This window comes from Gadus morhua, chromosome 2, assembly GCF_902167405.1.
Source record: "Gadus morhua chromosome 2, gadMor3.0, whole genome shotgun sequence".
Lineage (NCBI taxonomy): Eukaryota > Metazoa > Chordata > Actinopteri > Gadiformes > Gadidae > Gadus > Gadus morhua.
In genome coordinates, this window is record NC_044049.1 from 23,417,696 (window position 1) to 23,436,896 (window position 19,201).

Here is a 19,201-nt window from a genome sequence, read left to right on the forward strand (position 1 = left end):
GGATATGACTGAATTATCACGGAATTCCATTTAAATTCTCACAGAATTCCAACCGAACACATTGAAGCTGCTTATTGACTGTGTGACCATCCGACAAATACTTTGTAAAGCATAGGGCAACAATGTGTGCTGATGTATACATCGGCCACAACTACTTGTGATTCATTTCATTATGTTATCTACCTTGGTGTTATTACAACATGATGACGTATTGACAACATATTATGGGAAAGACACATTTAGGAAAGAAATCTTGTGGTTGCTCACTGACGATGTTTTTGGTTGGTTTTATTGGTTTGTTTGACCCCTGACCCCGCATCTGGTATCGGTCTGCTGAAACAGGACTATGCAAATAGACGGATACCTTGTGTGACGGCATGTTGTGCAATGATTTACTCTACTTCAAATGATCGAATTTCTCTGTTGATTATCATTATGACTACGAAGTGAAATGTAGAAAAGAGATGGTTGAACTTCAAGGCAGAAGAGGTAACGAGGTTCAGATTCGGCTCTAGAATGACCCCAGTCCCTCGGAACTTAATGACAGCTTCCTGCGCTCTTAGAACAGACCCGACTCAGCCTAATGAAATAATTAAAAATGAATGAATGTCTAATGAACGCTTTATTTAACCTTTTGAACGTCTATTAACAATTCATGCCTCCGCCGCTCAGAGGCGAGCCATGCACAATATTCTGCAGTGCAGAGTGATCACAGTACACGTTGATATGCTGCGTACGCCGACAGGAGGTACAGACAATACACCAGATGCCGGCACGCTTTGTCATTACAAAGAATAGTTTGGATAGTAGCTTGGATAATTTTGAGTAAAGTGCTTAGGTAATGAATATACACATTCAAGGCTGTTTGACGCATTCGCCTTCTCTCCTTACTTGTCGTTCATACGGGCCTCATCAATCCCCCTTCACAAAGGAAACTTTCAATGGCTCTTAACACTGGTTAATAACTAAATGCTTATATAAGTACCATCCCAGGGCATAAGGCTGTGTTAACAATGTCTTCCCTTCCAGAGCTCCAGCAGGATTAGGAAACGTCCAACTGGACACATGCTAGATGATTCACCCTCCTGGATTTCTTCATTTTTTCCTTCTCTTCCCTCCCCCCCTTCTTTCCCCAGTGAAGCCAACAGATGTATCACTGGAGGAATGGCTGACTTCCTCTCCGTGGCACTACACAGGGATAATTCATCTTCATCGAGGTCTGGCTGGGGCTGAATGGGTTCCCCGCCCTGCGGGCCAGATGTATTGTGTCTGTTTGACAAATGGAAGGGCCTTGCGTTCTGCGTACAACACTTCCCCATCGTTCCGCCTAGCTCTCCTCTGAGCCGCTCAAAGTCTGGCCTGGAGGCCGGGGTCTTAAAGGCTCCCCTCCCTGGGCCTTAGCAGTCCGCCCTCCTGTAAATACGTGACTCAAAAACAATTTGAGTCAAACTCAGTTCTGTCTCGTTTCCTCTCCCCCAGGCGATCACCTCTGCTGGCCGGGGGGCAGCCTCTCGCCGAAGATGCTCTTGCGGGGGGCCACCAGGGTGGTCTGGCTCTCCCGCCGCCGCTCCTTCCGGCGGCCCACCCTGACCCTCCAGCAGGCCACGCTGGCGGCCAGCAGCAGCAGGCCGGCGGACAGCAGCACCAGACCGAAGTAGGAGATGGTGGAGCCGTGCGAGTTGAAGCTGTAGGCCACGGCGGTGACCACCACGCCGGCGATCAGCACCACCACGCCGAACGGCACGGTGCAGCGGTAGCACGACAGCTCCGCCCCACCCGTGGCCGCCGTCAGCTGGTGCTCGTTGACCAATGGGATGCTGACGTGGGCGGGGGCGGGAGCCGGGGCGCAGAGATCCTCCTCCTCGTTGTTGTTGTTGGGTTTGTCCGCCGGCGGGACGCGCTCGGGGGACGGCGGTGCCGTCATCGCGGCGCTCTTGGCGGTCGCTTCGGGCATCGCGGCGAGAAACGGGTTCCTTAAGAAGGGTTACTTGATGCGCCTCCTGTTGACCGGGGCTTTAAATCCGCTCTTCTTCTACCGACGTTCCCGTCGTCTCAGCAGGAAGCTGCGAGGAGACAAAGACGAACGGGGTTAGCGTGAAAGTAAAGGGGACATAAAATCGCACACATGGTGTTGCTCAACGGACCGAATGAATCCAGCGGCGGTAGGGAGCGAGGGGACTATTCACTGATTGCACATTTTCGCAACACTCGTTTTTAAGACAAACAGCACTCAGCGTCTTGGACGCCACGGAGCCTCTTTGCACAACCCCAGCCCCTCGTCTCAGAGTGGGCTCCGAGCCCAACCAGACATTCCCTGGAGAGCTGGGCCACGCCACGTTACCAGGGCGCTCCTGGGAATGGAACCCGCGTCACACTGATCAACAGTCTCATAAACAGATCAGGAGTGGATCTGTTTATGAAGACTGTTGATCACAAACAACTTGTTAGGGTAGAATGATGCTTGATGAGGCGTTTAAGCCTGTGTGGGATTCAAAAGCCCTCAGTAATGAAGGAATTACTCCTACCTAGGCTAATTTCTTCAAAACATGTATGCACAAATGCCTTGCTATGGTCTTCTTTTCTGTAGGTGAACTTAAAACTAAATAGTATTGCAAACCTATTCACACATCAAGTAGGCTGTATCAAACTACAAATTAACATTGAACAAATTATGGTTTAGTCATGCTTAGTACTTCATACCTAGGCTTATGTCTATCACACTTTGTTACATTCTCATGTTTGAGCAAATGGCAAATTAGAATAAACATAGATCGATCAGACTGACCAAACACAGGGTTGAGTTTTCCAAACTCTGGGTAAATATTCCATATATTTTGGAATATTTTAGAAGGGTACTGGCCAATTATTACAAACAATAGCCTATGCTCATGTAACTTTAATTTAACGTGGCACCTTTTTGGGTCCCAACGACTCGTTTGGTTTCTAATCATCTTGTCATGTTTCACGACAAACTAGGCTACAAGCTTTCTTAACCCAGCACCGCAGAGTTGCACGGAACAAAGTTATCAATTATTACTTTTCTAAACGACGAAAGAACAACAGTTAATTGATGGTTTAAATACCTTACAGGAGGGTTCCATTTCGCTCGCTTTCAAACAGAACGTCCTCGGCTAATCCACCTGAAGAGTTTTCTCCGAGAGCAGCGCAGTGCGGACCATCGGTCCGGTCCTCCGGTCTATCCGGTCCTCCGGTCGCGTCGGGCTCCTTTCTGCTCTGGCTCGGCTCTCCGGTCGCCGTGTCGGGACCCCGACGGTTAATCACTCCGGTGTCTCCGGTCGCGTGACGGGACCCCTGCTGTTTATCAGTCGGGTGTCTCCGGTCGCCGTGACGGGACCCCTGCTGTTAATCAGTTGGGTGTCTCTGCTGTCTCCGCTCTGCCTCTTTGATCTTCATTGAACCGCTCTGCTCGTGGACCAGGGACCGGGTAGCTGGCTGCTGCTCTCCAACTCTTTCGCTCGGTTTTATTCGAGCCCTCCTTAACCCCTTAGTGCGGAGCTCGTTTATTTACCCCTTGGGCGCGCGTTTACGTGTACGCGCGCGCGTACACGTACACCTACACACACACACACATACACACACACACACACACACACACACACACACACACACACACACACACACACACACACACACACACATACACACACACACACACACACACACTGCGTTTCTCTCTCTCTCTCTCTCTCTCTCTCTCTCTCTCTCTCTCTCTCTCTCTCTCTCTCTCTCTCTCTCTCTCTCTCTCTCTCTCTCTCTCTCTCTCTCTCTCTCTCTCTCTCTCTCTCTCTCTCTCTCTATTGGTCACTGGATTCGCCCTCAATGATGCTGGCGCTTTAGCCTAAAAACGGTCACGATTTTCTGGCGAACCCAGACCCTCATCGATGACGTCCATTGATCGTGTGGGACGAGATATAATCTCGCCTCCCTTCTCTTTGGGTTTCACAGTCATTCCGGTTCACCATGCAGTCATTATAGGGGTTCAGAGAAAAGTGTGAAAAACCCTAGTCTTATTTGATTGGCCTATCCTAGCAAAACATAGGCTACACTTATATTATAGCTAAAATGTACATCCTAGGTCTACATTAACCACAAAGTTAAAGTACACACGGAACACATCGACCACTTCATGGCCTGTTGTATGCTTTTTTTCTTCAATTCCCCTCTTCACTCACGTGCACGCACACTAGGAATCCAACGCACGGTCCTCATGCACCACGACACGCAAGTGTTCTACGTTTGTACAGAAGTTGTAAATGCCACATATTTTACATCAGAACAATCACCACCAAAACCTACCAATAAAACAGGAAAATACTTAAACTTAAACTTTTAAATACTCAAACAACTTTAATGAACCACCCAGGTGTGTGGGCGGCCATGTCTTATTTTAGGAGTGGGTCTAAAGCCATGGATCTAGGCTAGGCTACTTCTGGCTCTTTAATAAATGGATTTCGTTATTATGTGCCATATTGCTCACTTCCTATTTACTTTTATCGACCATATTGAATTATCTTGTTGACTTTTAATAGATTTTGTTGTTTGTCAAATGTACTGTACTACTGCCTGTTGGTACCTAAATGTCTCAAGGGGATGAATAAAGTATCTACTTAAACTTCAACTTAAACTATGTCAACATTGACCAGAGGCACTTGGGCCCCGGGGGGATTTGTGGCTTTAAAGTCCCCACACCGATGTGCAAATAGCCCGGGCGTTTTTGGGGGGAGACTCACCTATCTGCTGTGACATAATGCAAACGAGAAGACTCCTCTGCTAAGTATATCCCAGGAATGGCTCTCTGACGCACTTGGGTGCGTGTGCAAGTCGCGCGCCCCGTCTCCGGTCTCCGCCACTAGGAGGTCACGTGACCAACGGTCACAGCAGGAGGCCTCCTCCTCACGGGCTCGAGAGGTCCGGGATCCAAGGGTCCCAACCAAGGGGGTGTATTCGGGTTTATTTTGGTGGGTAAACAATGAAGCCCCCCCGCCCCCCCCTAACTAAACTAATATAGGTCTTCATGTTTTTCCGAAATAAAGTCACAATATAGGAAAGCAGGAGGGGGACATAGGGCCAATAAACGAGATAAAACGACAGATACAATTGTAAAGTAAAATAAAATAGAATAAATACCACAAATAAATACAACTATGAAGTTCGAACACATCAAAATGATTATTAAAACATATACAAATAAAATGATCATATCAATTGATCAATATCAATACAGACAGAACACCAGTCCAACTGGTCGGACTGGTGCAACGTCCCGCCCAACGTACGCCCCGACCCTGGGATCTGAACCCTCACCGTACCGCCTACCGTACGCCGGGACTCTGGGATGTGAACCCCTCGCCGTACCGCCCACCGTACGCCCCGACCCTCTGATCTGAACGACTCGCCGTACCACCCACAGCACGCCATACGCCCGGACCCTGGGATCTGAATCGTTCCAGCTTGGAAACATGTCGCTGCACTTCGGAGAGGAGGAATTTGACAGCGCATGGAGGGAGCTGGATGAGCCACAGCTGGAAGGAGGCTGGGAGCTGTTCACCGAGAACATGGGTGTCAAAATTTACCGGCTCCTTGACAAGGTAAAGTGAGCGTTGAGGGGTATACACGGCCCCAAGGCACTGGGGCAGCAATGCGGATACGATCAGAGATCACTGTATGAATGAGCTGTCAGATTATACTAATCGATCTCCACGGGTAGATGAATGGTCGAGCTACAGCGAGATCATGCGTCATCGCTTTGCGCATTTAAACGTCATCCACGATAACGGTGTTCTTGAATGCGATTCACAATTCGTGTGTTTTGCCTGAAACAAGGACGGTTGCCTAGTGGTCACACTGGGATATATGCGGAAACGGTGCAAGTCCATGCATCGCGCATGCACCAGTTTCCCTGTCAAATGATATAAGATCATAACCGCATCTTCCAAACCGCAAATCAAACCTCATGTCATAAAGATATGCGATCATCTAAATCCTCAGGCTGGTGCAGACATACCGTTGCAGATTTAGATTTGGCCTATTCAGATTTCATAAGAGCAGAACACAGGTTGCTGATAGGAGGGCTGTGGTTGGGGATAAATGGAGCTGGACAGGCATTTATAAAATCCCTGCAAAAAAACACAGCAAGGGGATTATACCGGTGAACAGCCACATAAGGAGAGAAGGAAACACAAACAGCAGAAAAAAAGACAAATTGCTGATTAACATCCTTACAAATTAAATTAAACAAATGGCAATAACAGAATTCATTAAAAAAGAGCAAATCAAAGGAAATACGATTGATCAAGGCAAGGCAACTTATTTATATTTAGCACTTTTCATACACGAGGCAGACTCAAAGTGCTTAGCAAAAAAAAAACGTCATACATAAAATAGAGAAATAAAATAAATTATAGGGAAAGTGAAAAAAATGCATTGTAGAAAAAGTGCAAAAGTTAGAAGTGCAACAACCAGAACCCAAGCAAAAGTAAACGGCATAGAAAGTTGTAAAGCTGAACCGATGGCTGATAAGAATGAAGGATTATCGGTGTACTGCAGGGGGCCCCGCCGCCGCAGATCTCCCGTTAAACTAATTCTGCTCCCTGTTCGCAGGAGACGGGGCTCTACGAGTACAAGATCATTGGCGTGCTGAGCGCCTGCCCAGCCCAGCAGTGTGCGGACGTCTACATGGACCTGGCCTACCGGAAGCAGTGGGACAGCTACGTCAAAGGTAAATCGCCCCGCCCCTTTTCACCTTTAAGTGTCATATATATGTATAGATTAATAGGCCAACTGTATAAGATTAGTTATTATTATTAATTACTATGTGGCTTACCTGCAATCTATTAAACCACCTCTTACCTCACCCTACCTGTTTTGATGAGTAAAAGTGAATGCAGAAAAAACAACAATTTTTAACTACATTTATTACTGGCTTAGTGCATGAGAACCATGAGACTCAAACAAAACAATATTCAATCAAAACAAACGTCACTGCACTCTTAATGTCGGTTTATTTGTGTGACAGTGGCTCTAACTGCCTAACTTTTTCAAATTAACAACACCAGTTTATAATATAAACACAAAATTCAGTGGGAAACTTTTGTGACCCTTTTGCTATTTGCTTTTAGTAACATCTTCTTGTAAAAAGTACCTCTTTCTATCAATCCTGTTTACATTTCTCTGAGTCTCTTCCAATCCCTCCCCACCCAGTTTGGGAGGGGTTCCCCTATCTCTCCTGACGTAGCCTCCAGCTGTGAGCTCCTCCTAGTACTCTGTCCTTTTTTTCTAAAAGAGATGGTATTCACACTGGCCCCTATTGTACCAGCAGGTATTATGTTGATTCTGCCCCAAGCTACCAGTCTACCCAGTGGATTTACTGTAAGCAAAGTAGACTATTCCAACTGGTCGGCGGATCATCCCATCACACACCTGAACATCTCCATATGTGATGTCACTTGAGGCTCGGTTCTGAAATGGCTTGTCAGGGTTATTCACCCTTTAGGTTCACAGCAATCCTCTTCATCTTCATGGACAGAAGTAGACGAACAGCGCATCAATCCACCGCTTGTCTCGCTCTTCAAACCTCATATGGAGGCTGTTATGTTGTTAGCAAGAACCACATTTACCCAAGTGACATGACAATGAGTTGTGGTTACTGTAACATCTGAACTCAGAGAGAGAGAGAGAGAGAGAGAGAGAGAGAGAGAGAGAGAGAGAGAGAGAGAGAGACGGAGAGAGAGAGAGAGAGAGAGAGAGAGAGAGAGAGAGAGAGAGAGAGAGAGAGAGAGAGAGAGAGAGAGACGGAGAGAGAGAGAGAGAGAGAGAGAGATAGAGAGAGAGAGAGAGAGAGAGAGAGAGAGAGAGAGAGAGGATCAAAGGCAATCCTTGGATCTGCATGGTGATGGCTGAGCAGTCCTTGTGGTTCCAGGGTTTGGCTCAATATTCTGCGTACAATACATCAGACACGCATGATGTGAGAACATCTGAAGTCTGTTAGCAGAGTAGCTAGTGGGTCGTCTGCGGGAGAGAGGAGAGAGAGAGAGAGAGAGAGAGAGAGAGAGAGAGAGAGAGAGAGAGAGAGAGAGAGACAGACACAGTGTGTGTACACGGAAACGCGCGCCTACGGGGTAAATAAACCAGAGAGAGAGAAAGGATATTGGATATTGAGAAGGTGAATAAGTGATCGGTGGATCACCTTGATTATTAGTTAAAGCAGACATCCATCCCCCCAGAGGGAATCCATCAACCTTATGTCTGTAACACATCTCAGCCCTCGGCTGGACCACTATGTGTTCCTATCGAGCGCCCTTTTCGTCGCGCCGGTTGTTTGCTGCCCCTTGTACAGCCCTATGAGACTAGTGCACCAAGAGAGGACTGAGACCGTGTGCAACTTGTTTGGAGAAAGGGCTGTAGGTAAGATTCTAGAGTTAGTCGAGTGTAGTTTGTTAGAAATGGCCGAGCCTTCCGTCAGCTATTAATGAGTGAAATGCACCGTGCTTCATAATGGGTATGAATTATTGAATGGATCTGCAATTACAAATTTAGACCGCTCTTGACCCATTTCTTGGTTCTGGTTTTGTTTGTTAAATACAAGTGTGTGAAATCCAATTCTTCTCAACGCAGGTGTAATGTAGAGGGAGGGAGCAGTGAGGGACATTTAGGGTTGTTTCATTTCAAAATGTTCTGTTCCTTTTTCTTGACGACTTTCAAATTTGACTACAGCAGCCTTGGCAAGATTGTTCCAAAAACAATAATCTCCACTTGGTTTAAGGTCAAACAACATATTCCATTTCATGTTATGGCCTGGTCTTGTTTTGAGTGTCAATATCCTATCAAGGAGTAAAATAATAACACCAGCTTGGCTTTCACATTCCTAGTGTTGAGAGGAAAATGGCTGTTGCAGCAGCACTATGAACTCATTCTGTGTCTCCTCGTCCCCCCGTTTCAGAGCTGCAGGAGAATGAGTTTGAGGGCCACAAAGCTATCTACTGGGAGGTGAAATACCCCTTCCCCCTGTCGAACCGGGACGTATCCTCATAATACCTGGCTCATGGGATCCAGGTATATTCCAGACGTTTTCAGTTAGGATAACACTTTATAAATCCCAGGCGGCAGATTTTGGTGTCACAGCAACACGTCAATAAAGAAAAGATTAAGAAAACAAAGAATAGGTGGACTGACAATAAGTACATTTGTCAGAGGAAAGAGAAACGACAATGTATCGCTGTCGGTATAATAAGGATGTTCATAGAACCAAGTGCCCAGCATTAACAATCACTAGGTAAACCCATTCCCCGTATACCACAGAGATAGCTAGGGTAAGATGTTACACGATGCTGCGTACTATTATAACACTATTTTAGCATGAGTAGCAGCTAGCAGTTAGCTTGTCCTTGACCCTCCCGTCAGTACGTGTACATCAGGGAGCGACGGGACATTCAGGTCGAAGGTCGCACCATCTACGTGGTTCTTGCCCGGAGCTCCCCCAACACGCCCCTGGCGGAGAAGAGCAGCGTGATGCGGGTCAAGGACTACAAGCAGAGCCTCGCCATGGAAACGGACGGCGCCGGCGGGACCAAAGGTAGGAAAACAGTTTTGTTTGAGAAATAACGGAATTTAGACAAAGTAAATAAATGTAATGTAATGTAATGTAGGTTTATTTCAGTAACAGTGATGAAATGGCATAGATTTCTATGACAACCATTTTTCAAATGGCCGCAGATGACGTTTAAAACCAAAATAATGTGGTTTTGGGTTTCACTGGCCCTTTAAGGGATGGTGGTGGGGTTGCTGTGATTGGCTTTGGAAACCTGACAGACAGAGGAAATAAACAGTTTTATTGGGAGGCGCGCCAAGGGCAATAAACAGAAAATGTGCTCTGTTTCAGTGTTCATGAACTACTTTGACAACCCTGGAGGAATGATCCCGACCTGGCTGGTTAACTGGGCGGCTAAGGTTGGTTTGCACACTCTGTTTGAATACATCAGACTTCTCTGTGGGCAGAGGGTGAGAGGGTGGCTTCAACTGGGAGAGGGTGGGTCGAACTGGGAGAGGGTCGCTCGAACTGGGAGAGGGTGGCTCGAACTGGGAAAGGGTCGCTCGAACTGGGAGAGGGTGGCTCGAACTGGGAGAGGGAGATTCAAAATGGGAGAGGGATAAGCAAACTGGGATAGGGAAAATCAAACTGGGAGAGGGTGGCTCAAATTTGGAGAGGGTGGCTCAAATTTGGAGAGGGAGAATCAAACTGGGAGAGGGAGAATCAAACTGGGATTCAACAGGCCTTGTAAAGTCCAAGCTGTGGTCCACTACTGCATTCCATCCCCCTATCTTTTAACCACCTGACCAGGTCAACTAGTTAAGGTAAGATAGTGCTTTAGAGACCCTAGACGGGAAATCCCGGGGTCAGAGCAGAGAGCACATGGCAGCAGGTCATTAAAGGGAGATTCTGCACTGCCCAAAGAGCATCAGTGTCCTATCGATAATATGGACGTATCCAGTTGGATTTGGTGGAGGCGTCAATCCAACCCATGCAATACCATGAGTGCATACATTCTTGGCATCGGTGGGCCCCAGTGTGACGGTTTGACTGTGTTTTACATTTACGTTTTTTGATTTAGCAGACACTTCCCAGGCGACAGTTCAGGCTTAGAACAATCAAGGCAGTGTGTGCGTTCGCCTGTGTGTACGTGTGTGTGTGTGTGTGTGTGTGTGAAGGATACAAACAGCTGTTTCTCCTTGTATTATCTGGTTCGACCCTCCCTCTCTCACGCCGCCCCCCTGGGTTCAAGTTGGGTTTATCGAACCTTGAACGTGGCGCCTGATGATGTCATAGAGTCCCCGCCTCTGTCCGGCTGTGTTGATGCGTGATGCCCCTTGACATCTCTTCTCCGCAGAGCGGCGTCCCAGGTTTCCTGACAGACATGAAGAAGGCGTGTAATAACTACGACGGCCACTGCCAGAAGAAGTGAGGACTCCGGCGATGGAAGCTGCAGCTGCATCTTCAATCTGTCATCACGTGAATAAGAGGAGGGTGTTTTAGGGTGTAGTGCTGGGATTCAACACTCCGATGGACTTCAATTAAATTTGAATTGGCGTCCTGCCGCAGAGAAAAGGGCCGGTCTGCGAGCCAATCGAAACGCAGTATTGTGTGGTATCGCCGCCCTCACCCCAAACCAATCAGATAGTTCTGACATGCTGCCCCCCCAATACAAATGCAGTGATTCCCTGTAGAAATAGCTGTGTTCGTCAGCAGTTATTATTATAGTTATTATTATTATTATGTTTTTATTATAGTTACTTATTTCAGCAGTAAAAGTAAGCGATTGTGGTGGGGTGGTGGTGTATTGCAATATGCTGTCAAGTGGCCTGAGCATGCAAGTGAGCATGCTGGATCTGTTGCCCTTTATTAAGGGTTTGTGTGAACTCAGAGCACTTCCATGTTCTGTTTGCCCTGGTATTCCTCTCTGCATTCAGACTCGGAGCCCGTTGGCTTACTACTTTTTTTAGTTATTTTATTTTTGTTTCGCTAGGTGTTATGGTTAGGGTTAGGGTTAGGGTTAGGGTTAGGGTGCAGGGATCTTTCGTTATTGGGAAATTCCTAATCTGCGTCTGTTTATATCAAATTGAATAATTGATTTTTCTAGTGGAAAAGTTAAATTTCCTAATGAAAAGTGAAAAAAGTAGACTAGGTTTTAATCTTTTTAATTGGATTAAGCAAACAATCGTTATAGTCTGGTTGTGCACTGAAAACTAGCTGGATAACTGGAAGTCCCCTCTAAAGTTTACCTATTAGAGTTTATGAAACTGATGACAGTCAGATAACACAGGTGCCTAGGCAACATCATTCTGCTGGTGATCTATCTTTTATACTTGAATGATTTGGGCCGATGGCATTGGTAAACCTGATCACGAAATTACAGCATCAGGCCATGATTGCTTCACGGAAATAAATTATTGTATTATTACTGCGGATGCATTGTTTTGAATGAATGTAAAAATGTTTAATCAACATATGTGATAGTTTGACAAACACTCCAAATCGTGTTATCGATACATTGGATTCCTCCATTAAATTGTATTTTACTAAATCGTTGTTTCACAAATTGGTCTCGTTGAGATTTATAATCTATTATACCACTACAGCAGTGTAAAAATGTCAAACATGTTTGCAACCGACACTGGGAAATAGGAAAATAGTTAAAAACATTCAGATTAAAAAAAATAAAATGGCTGCAAACAAGGAAAGTGATGGAATGAAAACTGATTTTATCGAATAGACAGAATATGAATGATGGAAAATTAATAGAAAATTAAACAGATGGCCTTCCTCAAATTAATAATAATAATGCACTTCTTGTATATCCCTTATTAAAATACAGAGAAACTACAGCGGAGATCAAAACAACCAAATAAAACCAGAAAATCCAGCATGGATATGATATGAAAACATGTGGAAGAGTTCAACGTTAACAGCAAGGGTGCAGAGAGGTGCTCTGAGAAACTTGTAGGGGAGTGCGGGTGCTGGATGGGTTTGGGGAGAGAGTGTGAGAAGAGGAGGGGTGCTGGTGTCTTTCAGAGGGGCCGTGTCAGTGCGGTGGGGATGTCGGAACGCGATTAGACTGTCCTTCCTGAGGAAGCTCTGGTCCTTTGAGGTCTGGAGCAGCTTGCTGCGGAGGTCCATTGGGTCTCAGTCCACTGGGTCGTCACCACCCGGTCCCCACCCGGTCCTCAGGGTGCGGGCTGTAACCCTGGCTGTGAGCAGCTCTTAGGAGAGGCTTCGCTCCTGGGGCCATCGAACTCGTTCACTCCTCTCACAACCGGAAGTCGGACCCGCTCTGAACTTGAAAACGGCCAGTCTTGTCATCCATTTTGAACTCTGCGGTCTCTATGAACCATTGAACCATTTAATAATTTATAATTTTCAGTTGATTTGGGCATTATGCCTGCAGCATGCGACACTTAACATCACTCTTCTTTACCATACTTCCTTTAGATTTTGGTTAGCTTCAGTTACATATCTTTTTTTACATACAATCTTATTCTATAAAATGTTGCTTTTAGTATCGATGCATATCAATACCAACATTGGTATATATGTATATATTCATAATTCTTTGTTAATATATATTCATATTTGTGTTTATATTGATAATGTGGTTATTCTATTTGATTTACTTCGATGTTTCTTGCTTGAGCTGAGCCACTGTAACAAACAGTTTCTCATGTCTGTTATGGACAAGTTTAACCTGGCTTTGCCTCTGTTAAAGTAGTTTAGCTACCGGTTATTGATGGTTGACTATATTTCCGAAGCCAAGCCGATCAATCAAAACAACTCGACTTTTAGTCATCCCTGCAGACCGCCTTGTTTGTCTGAGGAGCGCAGCCCACAAGGCAATCCTCTCACCCCCTCTGGTGGTCAAAGTTGTACTCACTGCTTCTTGAATCATGAAAGGATCATGGCAGAGGGGTGTATAAAATGATTCAACTGACGTGTTATTATGATGTTGTGATATGTAATAGTTTCAAACATGTTGCTTGTATTACCAAACAATCTGTTTTAATAATTTATCTCTTGATATAGGGCTTCTTTCTTGAAACGACTGCCTCCATTTTAGAAGCATAGGAGCCTTTGAATGTCGGTTATTATTGGTAATTAGGGTTTCAAATCTTGTACTGATTTAATTGTGACATTGTGGCGCTTGAAACCGCGCAAGTTTCCAATGCGAGATGTTGCTTAACACTGTCTTCCTCATCTCAGGTCACGGTATAGTTACGGTACACGTTGATGTACTTTACTGTATCTCTCTCGAGTCCACTCCATAGGGCAACAGAAACCCCTTGCTGAATCCTGACGCACAGGCCATATTTGGTGATAAATCAATCCTGTCAAGTGAACCCCTATGAATAGCTTGGTCTGGCCTGAAAAAGAAAACACGTTCTACATAAATGAACAAAGTGGAATCTAAACATGTCCAAATACAGATCCAGTTATTTGAGTATAGAAGTAACGATTAAAATCTCCCCTTTTTTTATGCTTTATTCCCAGGAATGCCTGGGTGAAAACTCACCTCTCTTTTCCACCGTGCGTTGCTCACGAATCGAAGGAAAATATAGTTCTTGGCTTGAGCCGGCCTCTCCCTGTGATTGGTAATGCGCTGAGCTAATTAGCTTAAGAAAGTGATATAGGAGCTCACCCGCTCTGAGCGACTGGTCCGATTTCCCAGGTGCCTCTCTGTCTGCCAGCACGCCTGAGAGACTATTTCTCAACACTGTGTGTGTGTGTGTGTGTGTGTGTGTGTGTGTGTGTGTGTGTGTGTGTGTGTGTGTGTGTGTGTGTGTGTGTGTGTGTATGTGTGTGTGTGTGTGTGTGTGTGTGTGTGTGTGTGTGTGTGTGCCTATGTGTGTGTGTCTGTGTGTGTGTGTGTGTGTGTGTGTGTGTGTTGACTTGTGTATATGTGCACGTGTGTGTATGTGTGTGTGTGTGTGTGTGTGTGTGTGTGTGTGTGTGTGTGTGTGCGTGTGTGTGAGGGCACGCGTGCGTGCGTGCATGTGTGTATGTGTGTATGTTTGAGATTGTTATTATTTAGTTTTAGTAGTTATATTTAATAGATTCCGATATGAGATGCCAACCTCTTCAGGGAAATCCTTCTGCTCTTTCTAAAGGTGTTTTTGTTATTTTCCTTTGCTCACTCCTGTGCTCTGCGTTAAGCTGTAGCCTGATGGTTTTATAACCCCTTCTAATGCATCTCTGCGTTGCTCTTGGGCGTTAAAGAGTGTAAAAAGTTGTTAATTTTGCAGATGCTACTGTCCAAAGAGACACATGCATTTTCAACAACAAATCAACAGACATCAATCAGTCGTCTCTTTTAATCCTCCTCTGCTCATGCTCACTGTGCCCTGTTCCTCCAGAAGTCGTTCAGTTACGTACACACATAACTCTACAGCTTTATGTGCGCTCATGGGGATGGCCCCCCCACCTGTTTCCCTGCTCCTTCGGAGTTCCACTGAGGAAGGATATTTTAATGGTCACAAGTTTAAAAATAACTTTAAAAAGAATGGTAATAACAACAGTAAAATAAATACGTTGTCCCTTAAGCTGAAGTAATAATTGTCCTCAAAAGGCTCTTCAGGCAGCAACAACACTGTTTTAAAGTGGGTCACAGCATGTGTCTGTGAGTGACTGTGCTGGGGGCCCTAACTAGGCCCCGGGAGCCCAGGTGAGCGTTTCACAGGGCTCCCAGCTAATGAAAGTATATTATATCCTCTCCGCCTCTGGCTGGCCCGGGGCATCAGAAACCACCCCCGGGCACCAGGAACCAAGATGGGCCCCCATGCTGTGACCCACGCTATTTCTGGGTTGTTTCTAGGATGTGACAAGACATTAGAGTCACGACAAATGGGTTTTAAGGCGCTCTTCATCACCACTACTGTCAAGGGGGTTGTAAGGTTCAGAAAATAAAATTAAAGCGAAAAAGAAAGATCCATGGTGACATTATACCATTACAATATGACTTTCATTCATTAATTACTGCACAGATATTCTCACATACGTGTGTGCGTGCGTGTGTGCGTGCGTGCGTGTGGGTGTGTGCGTGTGCTGTATTTCAGAAACTTATTTTATAAGATGGACGGGCATGGATCTCGCGAGACACATGATTGATGTTTCGAATTGAAACAAACAAACAAATCAACCAAAACCTGTACTGACGCACTTTATCCATCCCAGATGGGAAATTACGCTCTTCTTATCTCCACCTTCTTACGTTTCCTGCGTTCATCTCAGTGCTGGGATTTCTCCAGGGGAAGAACAGCTCATGCAGTTTAATCAAAGAGGGAATCCATCCAGCTCCTGCCAGGGGGAGAAATACGCTCTAATTAAGTTCTGTTTTTTTTATCCCATCTAAACCGAACGCCAGGTCTAAATGGGGCGTCCCCTGGCTGCGTGCACGCGCAGGGATTGGATTGCATAAGATACGTGCACGAGCACAGCCAGCCTCACACACAGGCCCACTGAAGGCGCTCTGGCTCCTCGGACTTAATGGCAGCTATTTGTTTTCCTTGGTGTTTCTTTGCATTCATTAAAAATAATTGTGTTTTCTTCTGAGCAGACCACAGCAGAGTTAACCCCCCCCCCCCCCCCCCCCAGCGCTAACCCCGACTCCATATAGGGCCAACATAAAGCCCCGAGAGAGAGGGGGGGGGGGGGGGGGGGAGAGAGAGAGAGAGAGAGAGAGAGAGAGAGAGAGAGAGAGAGAGAGAGAGAGAGAGAGAGAGAGAGAGAGAGAGAGAGAGAGAGAGAGAGAGAGAGAGAGAGAGAGAGAGAGAGAGAGAGAGAGAGAGAGAGAGAGAGAGAGAGAGAGAGAGAGAGAGAGAGAGTAATGTTTACCTCGCTTTACCGCCAGACCCTGGGTCCTCTTCTTTTCCATTTGTGGTTCCTGGCAGACGGCGCTGGATTCCTCCATATCTATCAGTGTAATCAGCAGCCCGCCAGACCTGCAGTCAGCCAAGCAGCCCTGGAACGAAGCAGCCATGAACGGACAAACATGGAGCGGGCGCAGCGGCCTTTCATTCTGGATATTGAGTAGCTGCGCAATCTCCACTTTGATCTTTTCCCTGCCTTGGTCCGATTCGAGCTGTCATCTGTCAACCGGGAGCCGGCGTGTCATTCCCCGTCGAGCCAACAGGGGGCGTACGTGCCCTGCCAGCCCGATAAGGGGTGATCGCTTTGCAGGCCGTTTCGTTGTACAATCTCTCCATATTCGACCCGGGATGTAACTGTAACCGGCCTTGATAGATGTGAGGTAGTTTAGCGCATGCCCACTTAATGCTGTGTGAGAGCACAGTGAGTTACCACCCCGAGTCCATCTCCTGTGAACAACATTGAAACAAGTCTCCGCTGTGGAATGCATCAGCTGAGATTATGTCATTAGACCCGAACCCAGCCATGGAGAATACTCTTGGCTTAACCACAGCTGGAGAAGCCATAAACGCACAGCGGCAAAGTATTTGACGGTAGACGCCTGAATACGCACCGTGGCTGTAGTCCTCACTGTAGCTAAAGTGGCGACCTCTAGAAAAGCGTGCGTCTTTACGCAGGAATGATAAATGGAGACATTGATTTTTGCGGTGGCACTCGGGCGCTTTTTCTTGGAGAGAGATTTCGCTGTCTGTGATTGTTTGGATTAGACCAAATGATAGTTATAAATTGCATGGAATTATGATAGGAGGAGCGACACACGCTCAACACACGCTCAAAAACAACTTGATGTACTTTCAGAGTTGATGTGTGTATCGACGGGGACTCAACTATCGTTGAGTTCCCGGGCCTATGTGTGTTTGTTTTCCCGTAGTATGTGTGTACCCACTTATCCCGCTACTTACCCTGGTGTACACAGTTATACGTCTGTACCCCCTACTGTGTGTAGTCTACTCTCCTACATATATGTGTAGGCCCACCCAATAATCCCTGGTCCGGTTCACACCAGACCAGGGACAAACGTAATGGCCTTCGGTCAAATGAGATTTTATTGTGGAGGAGTTATTGCGCCTCTCCTGACTGAATGAAACCTCTGAAATAATGAGCGGAGTGAAAATGTCTCTAGGGCCAGATAGTTCCGGATCTTTCAAAAATGCTAAAATGTCATTTGGAACTTTTAATCAAAAGCACTCTGCTCCCTGGCTTATTCTGGGATGTTGTTTTTGATTCGAAATTGATACAATTTTGCCAATCCACATTCATAACCCTAAATAGAGAGATGGAAAGAACGACAGAAACCCGATATTTTCATCAGAATTGTGCCCCATTATCCTCTTTAATGCCATTTTCCCTAAACTCATGAGTAATTCAACAAGAGCGTAACTGAGATTGCAGATACATTCAAACGCTAATGTGAGTATCAGCCTTTTATACAGGACCGTAGGGATTAACAGAGTATTCAATGCTATGGTGGTTTAATCCTAAATTAGAATAAAGTTCTATAGCTGTGTTTTCCCAACATGGGGTTAGGGCCCATCTTGGGGCCGCCTGGAGGGGTCATGGGAGATAACCATGGCAACTGATCGATAAGCTAGCAATGAGTATGGTTTTGATTCAGAATCAAAACAAGTTCAAAGGTTTCCTAAAGGCCTTCTATTTACAAACAAACTTATGATTCATACCCGCGTGTGCCGGTTAGAATCCCGTCACGGCAGGTGGTTGTTTAGCAGTTACTAAGAGGGTGTGTGTGGACGCCGTCGTGACTTGGGGTGACAAGAAGCTTCGGTCCTAAAATGAGGTCACAGTCCAGGAAAGGTCGTGACCCCTGAACTCCAGGTGAAGAACCGTACCAGAATGTAACCTTTTCTGTAGCTGTATCATTTACGGATGTTGATGCTGTTTTATGGTTTGTTGTGTACACGTTCTCGTGCAAACGGTCAACCCTTAAACCTACCTTCTCCTCCACAGCGGCACTAAAGCAAAACACTAAACAGAAATGGAAGCAGCATCAAACATAAAACACATGGGTTTGACCTGCAGTTGGTGGCCGTCCATCCACATGAACATTTTATGGCATTTTGCTGATGTTTTTTTCCAAAGCGACATACAACCATCCATCCACACACCGACGGCGGAGACAGCCACGCAGGGCGACAGCCAGCTCGTCGGGAGCAGTGAGGGTGAGGCGTCTCGCTCTGGGACACCTCGACACTCAGGTAGGAGGCGCCAGGGATAGAACTAGCAACCTTCCGTTTACAGGGCAACCCGCTCTACCTCCTGAGTAACTGCTGCCCCTGATCCTTGTCGGAGCGTTCAGTCCTCCGGTCGGATCGATGCAGCGGGGGGGGGGTCTGGAGGGGGTCTCTGAGGACACCCGCCCTGCGTTGGTTTTTCCGTGGCCCCGGAACATTCTTGCGTGGCGCAGACGACTCTTTAAAGAGAGATGCTTGTTGTTCTCTCACCGGGGGCACGGAGCCAGCAGTAAACCCAACTGTGAACTGAAACGCTTTTCTCTAAAGCTCCCAGCGGCGGCGGCCCCAGTAAAGAAAAAGTGCTGCTGGGGGGAGTGGGAGCAGGAGGGGGGGGGGGGGGGGGGGGGGGGGGGGGGGGGGGGTTAGAGACTAATAAACCCAGAGACACAAATACTTCAAATGAGCTGTCTCGTTGGAGCCCGTGGACTGATTTACTGACTGCTGTAGTCAGAGCCAAACTCAT

The 19,201-nt window shown here is 46.4% G+C and overlaps 2 protein-coding genes and 1 long non-coding RNA gene across 4 annotated transcripts; 1 reads left to right on the plus strand and 2 right to left on the minus strand.

The window, feature by feature from the left end:
- Positions 1–271: 271 nt before the first annotated feature.
- On the minus strand, positions 272–3,667 carry tmem100a (transmembrane protein 100a). 2 transcript variants are annotated; one of them, XM_030344746.1, is made up of 2 exons: positions 3,089–3,667; positions 272–2,063 (listed from the first exon to the last, which is right to left on the minus strand). In XM_030344746.1, the coding sequence occupies exon 2, from the start codon at positions 1,952–1,954 to the stop codon at positions 1,484–1,486; it is 471 nt and encodes a 156-aa protein (XP_030200606.1). In that variant the 5' UTR covers positions 1,955–2,063; positions 3,089–3,667; the 3' UTR covers positions 272–1,483. The 2 variants fall into 2 exon arrangements, with proteins under 2 accessions (XP_030200606.1, XP_030200598.1); XM_030344738.1 differs by having other exon boundaries at positions 3,084–3,656.
- Positions 3,668–5,395: 1,728 nt separating this feature from the next.
- Positions 5,396–12,098, plus strand: pctp (phosphatidylcholine transfer protein). The gene is made up of 6 exons (XM_030346739.1): positions 5,396–5,609; positions 6,622–6,739; positions 8,960–9,039; positions 9,421–9,592; positions 9,899–9,966; positions 10,905–12,098. The coding sequence occupies exons 1-6, from the start codon at positions 5,481–5,483 to the stop codon at positions 10,977–10,979; spliced, it is 642 nt and encodes a 213-aa protein (XP_030202599.1). The 5' UTR covers positions 5,396–5,480; the 3' UTR covers positions 10,980–12,098.
- On the minus strand, positions 11,468–14,200 carry LOC115535483 (uncharacterized). The gene is made up of 2 exons (XR_003974494.1): positions 14,079–14,200; positions 11,468–12,895 (listed from the first exon to the last, which is right to left on the minus strand). It is a non-coding gene; the product is annotated as an uncharacterized LOC115535483 (long non-coding RNA).
- Between the last annotated feature and the right edge of the window lie 5,001 nt (positions 14,201–19,201).

What these genes read in the sequence shown, in the direction of transcription:
- tmem100a (XM_030344746.1), bottom strand. Translation starts at nt 1,954, where the DNA reads ATGCCCGAAGCGACCGCCAAGAGCGCCGCGATGACGGCACCGCCGTCC.
- pctp (XM_030346739.1), top strand. Translation starts at nt 5,481, where the DNA reads ATGTCGCTGCACTTCGGAGAGGAGGAATTTGACAGCGCATGGAGGGAG. An exon ending in GTGGGACAGCTACGTCAAAG is followed by an intron (nt 6,740 to 8,959) that starts GTAAATCGCCCC and finishes CCCCCGTTTCAG; the next exon opens with AGCTGCAGGAGAATGAGTTT. An exon ending in CGGCGCCGGCGGGACCAAAG is followed by an intron (nt 9,593 to 9,898) that starts GTAGGAAAACAG and finishes GCTCTGTTTCAG; the next exon opens with TGTTCATGAACTACTTTGAC.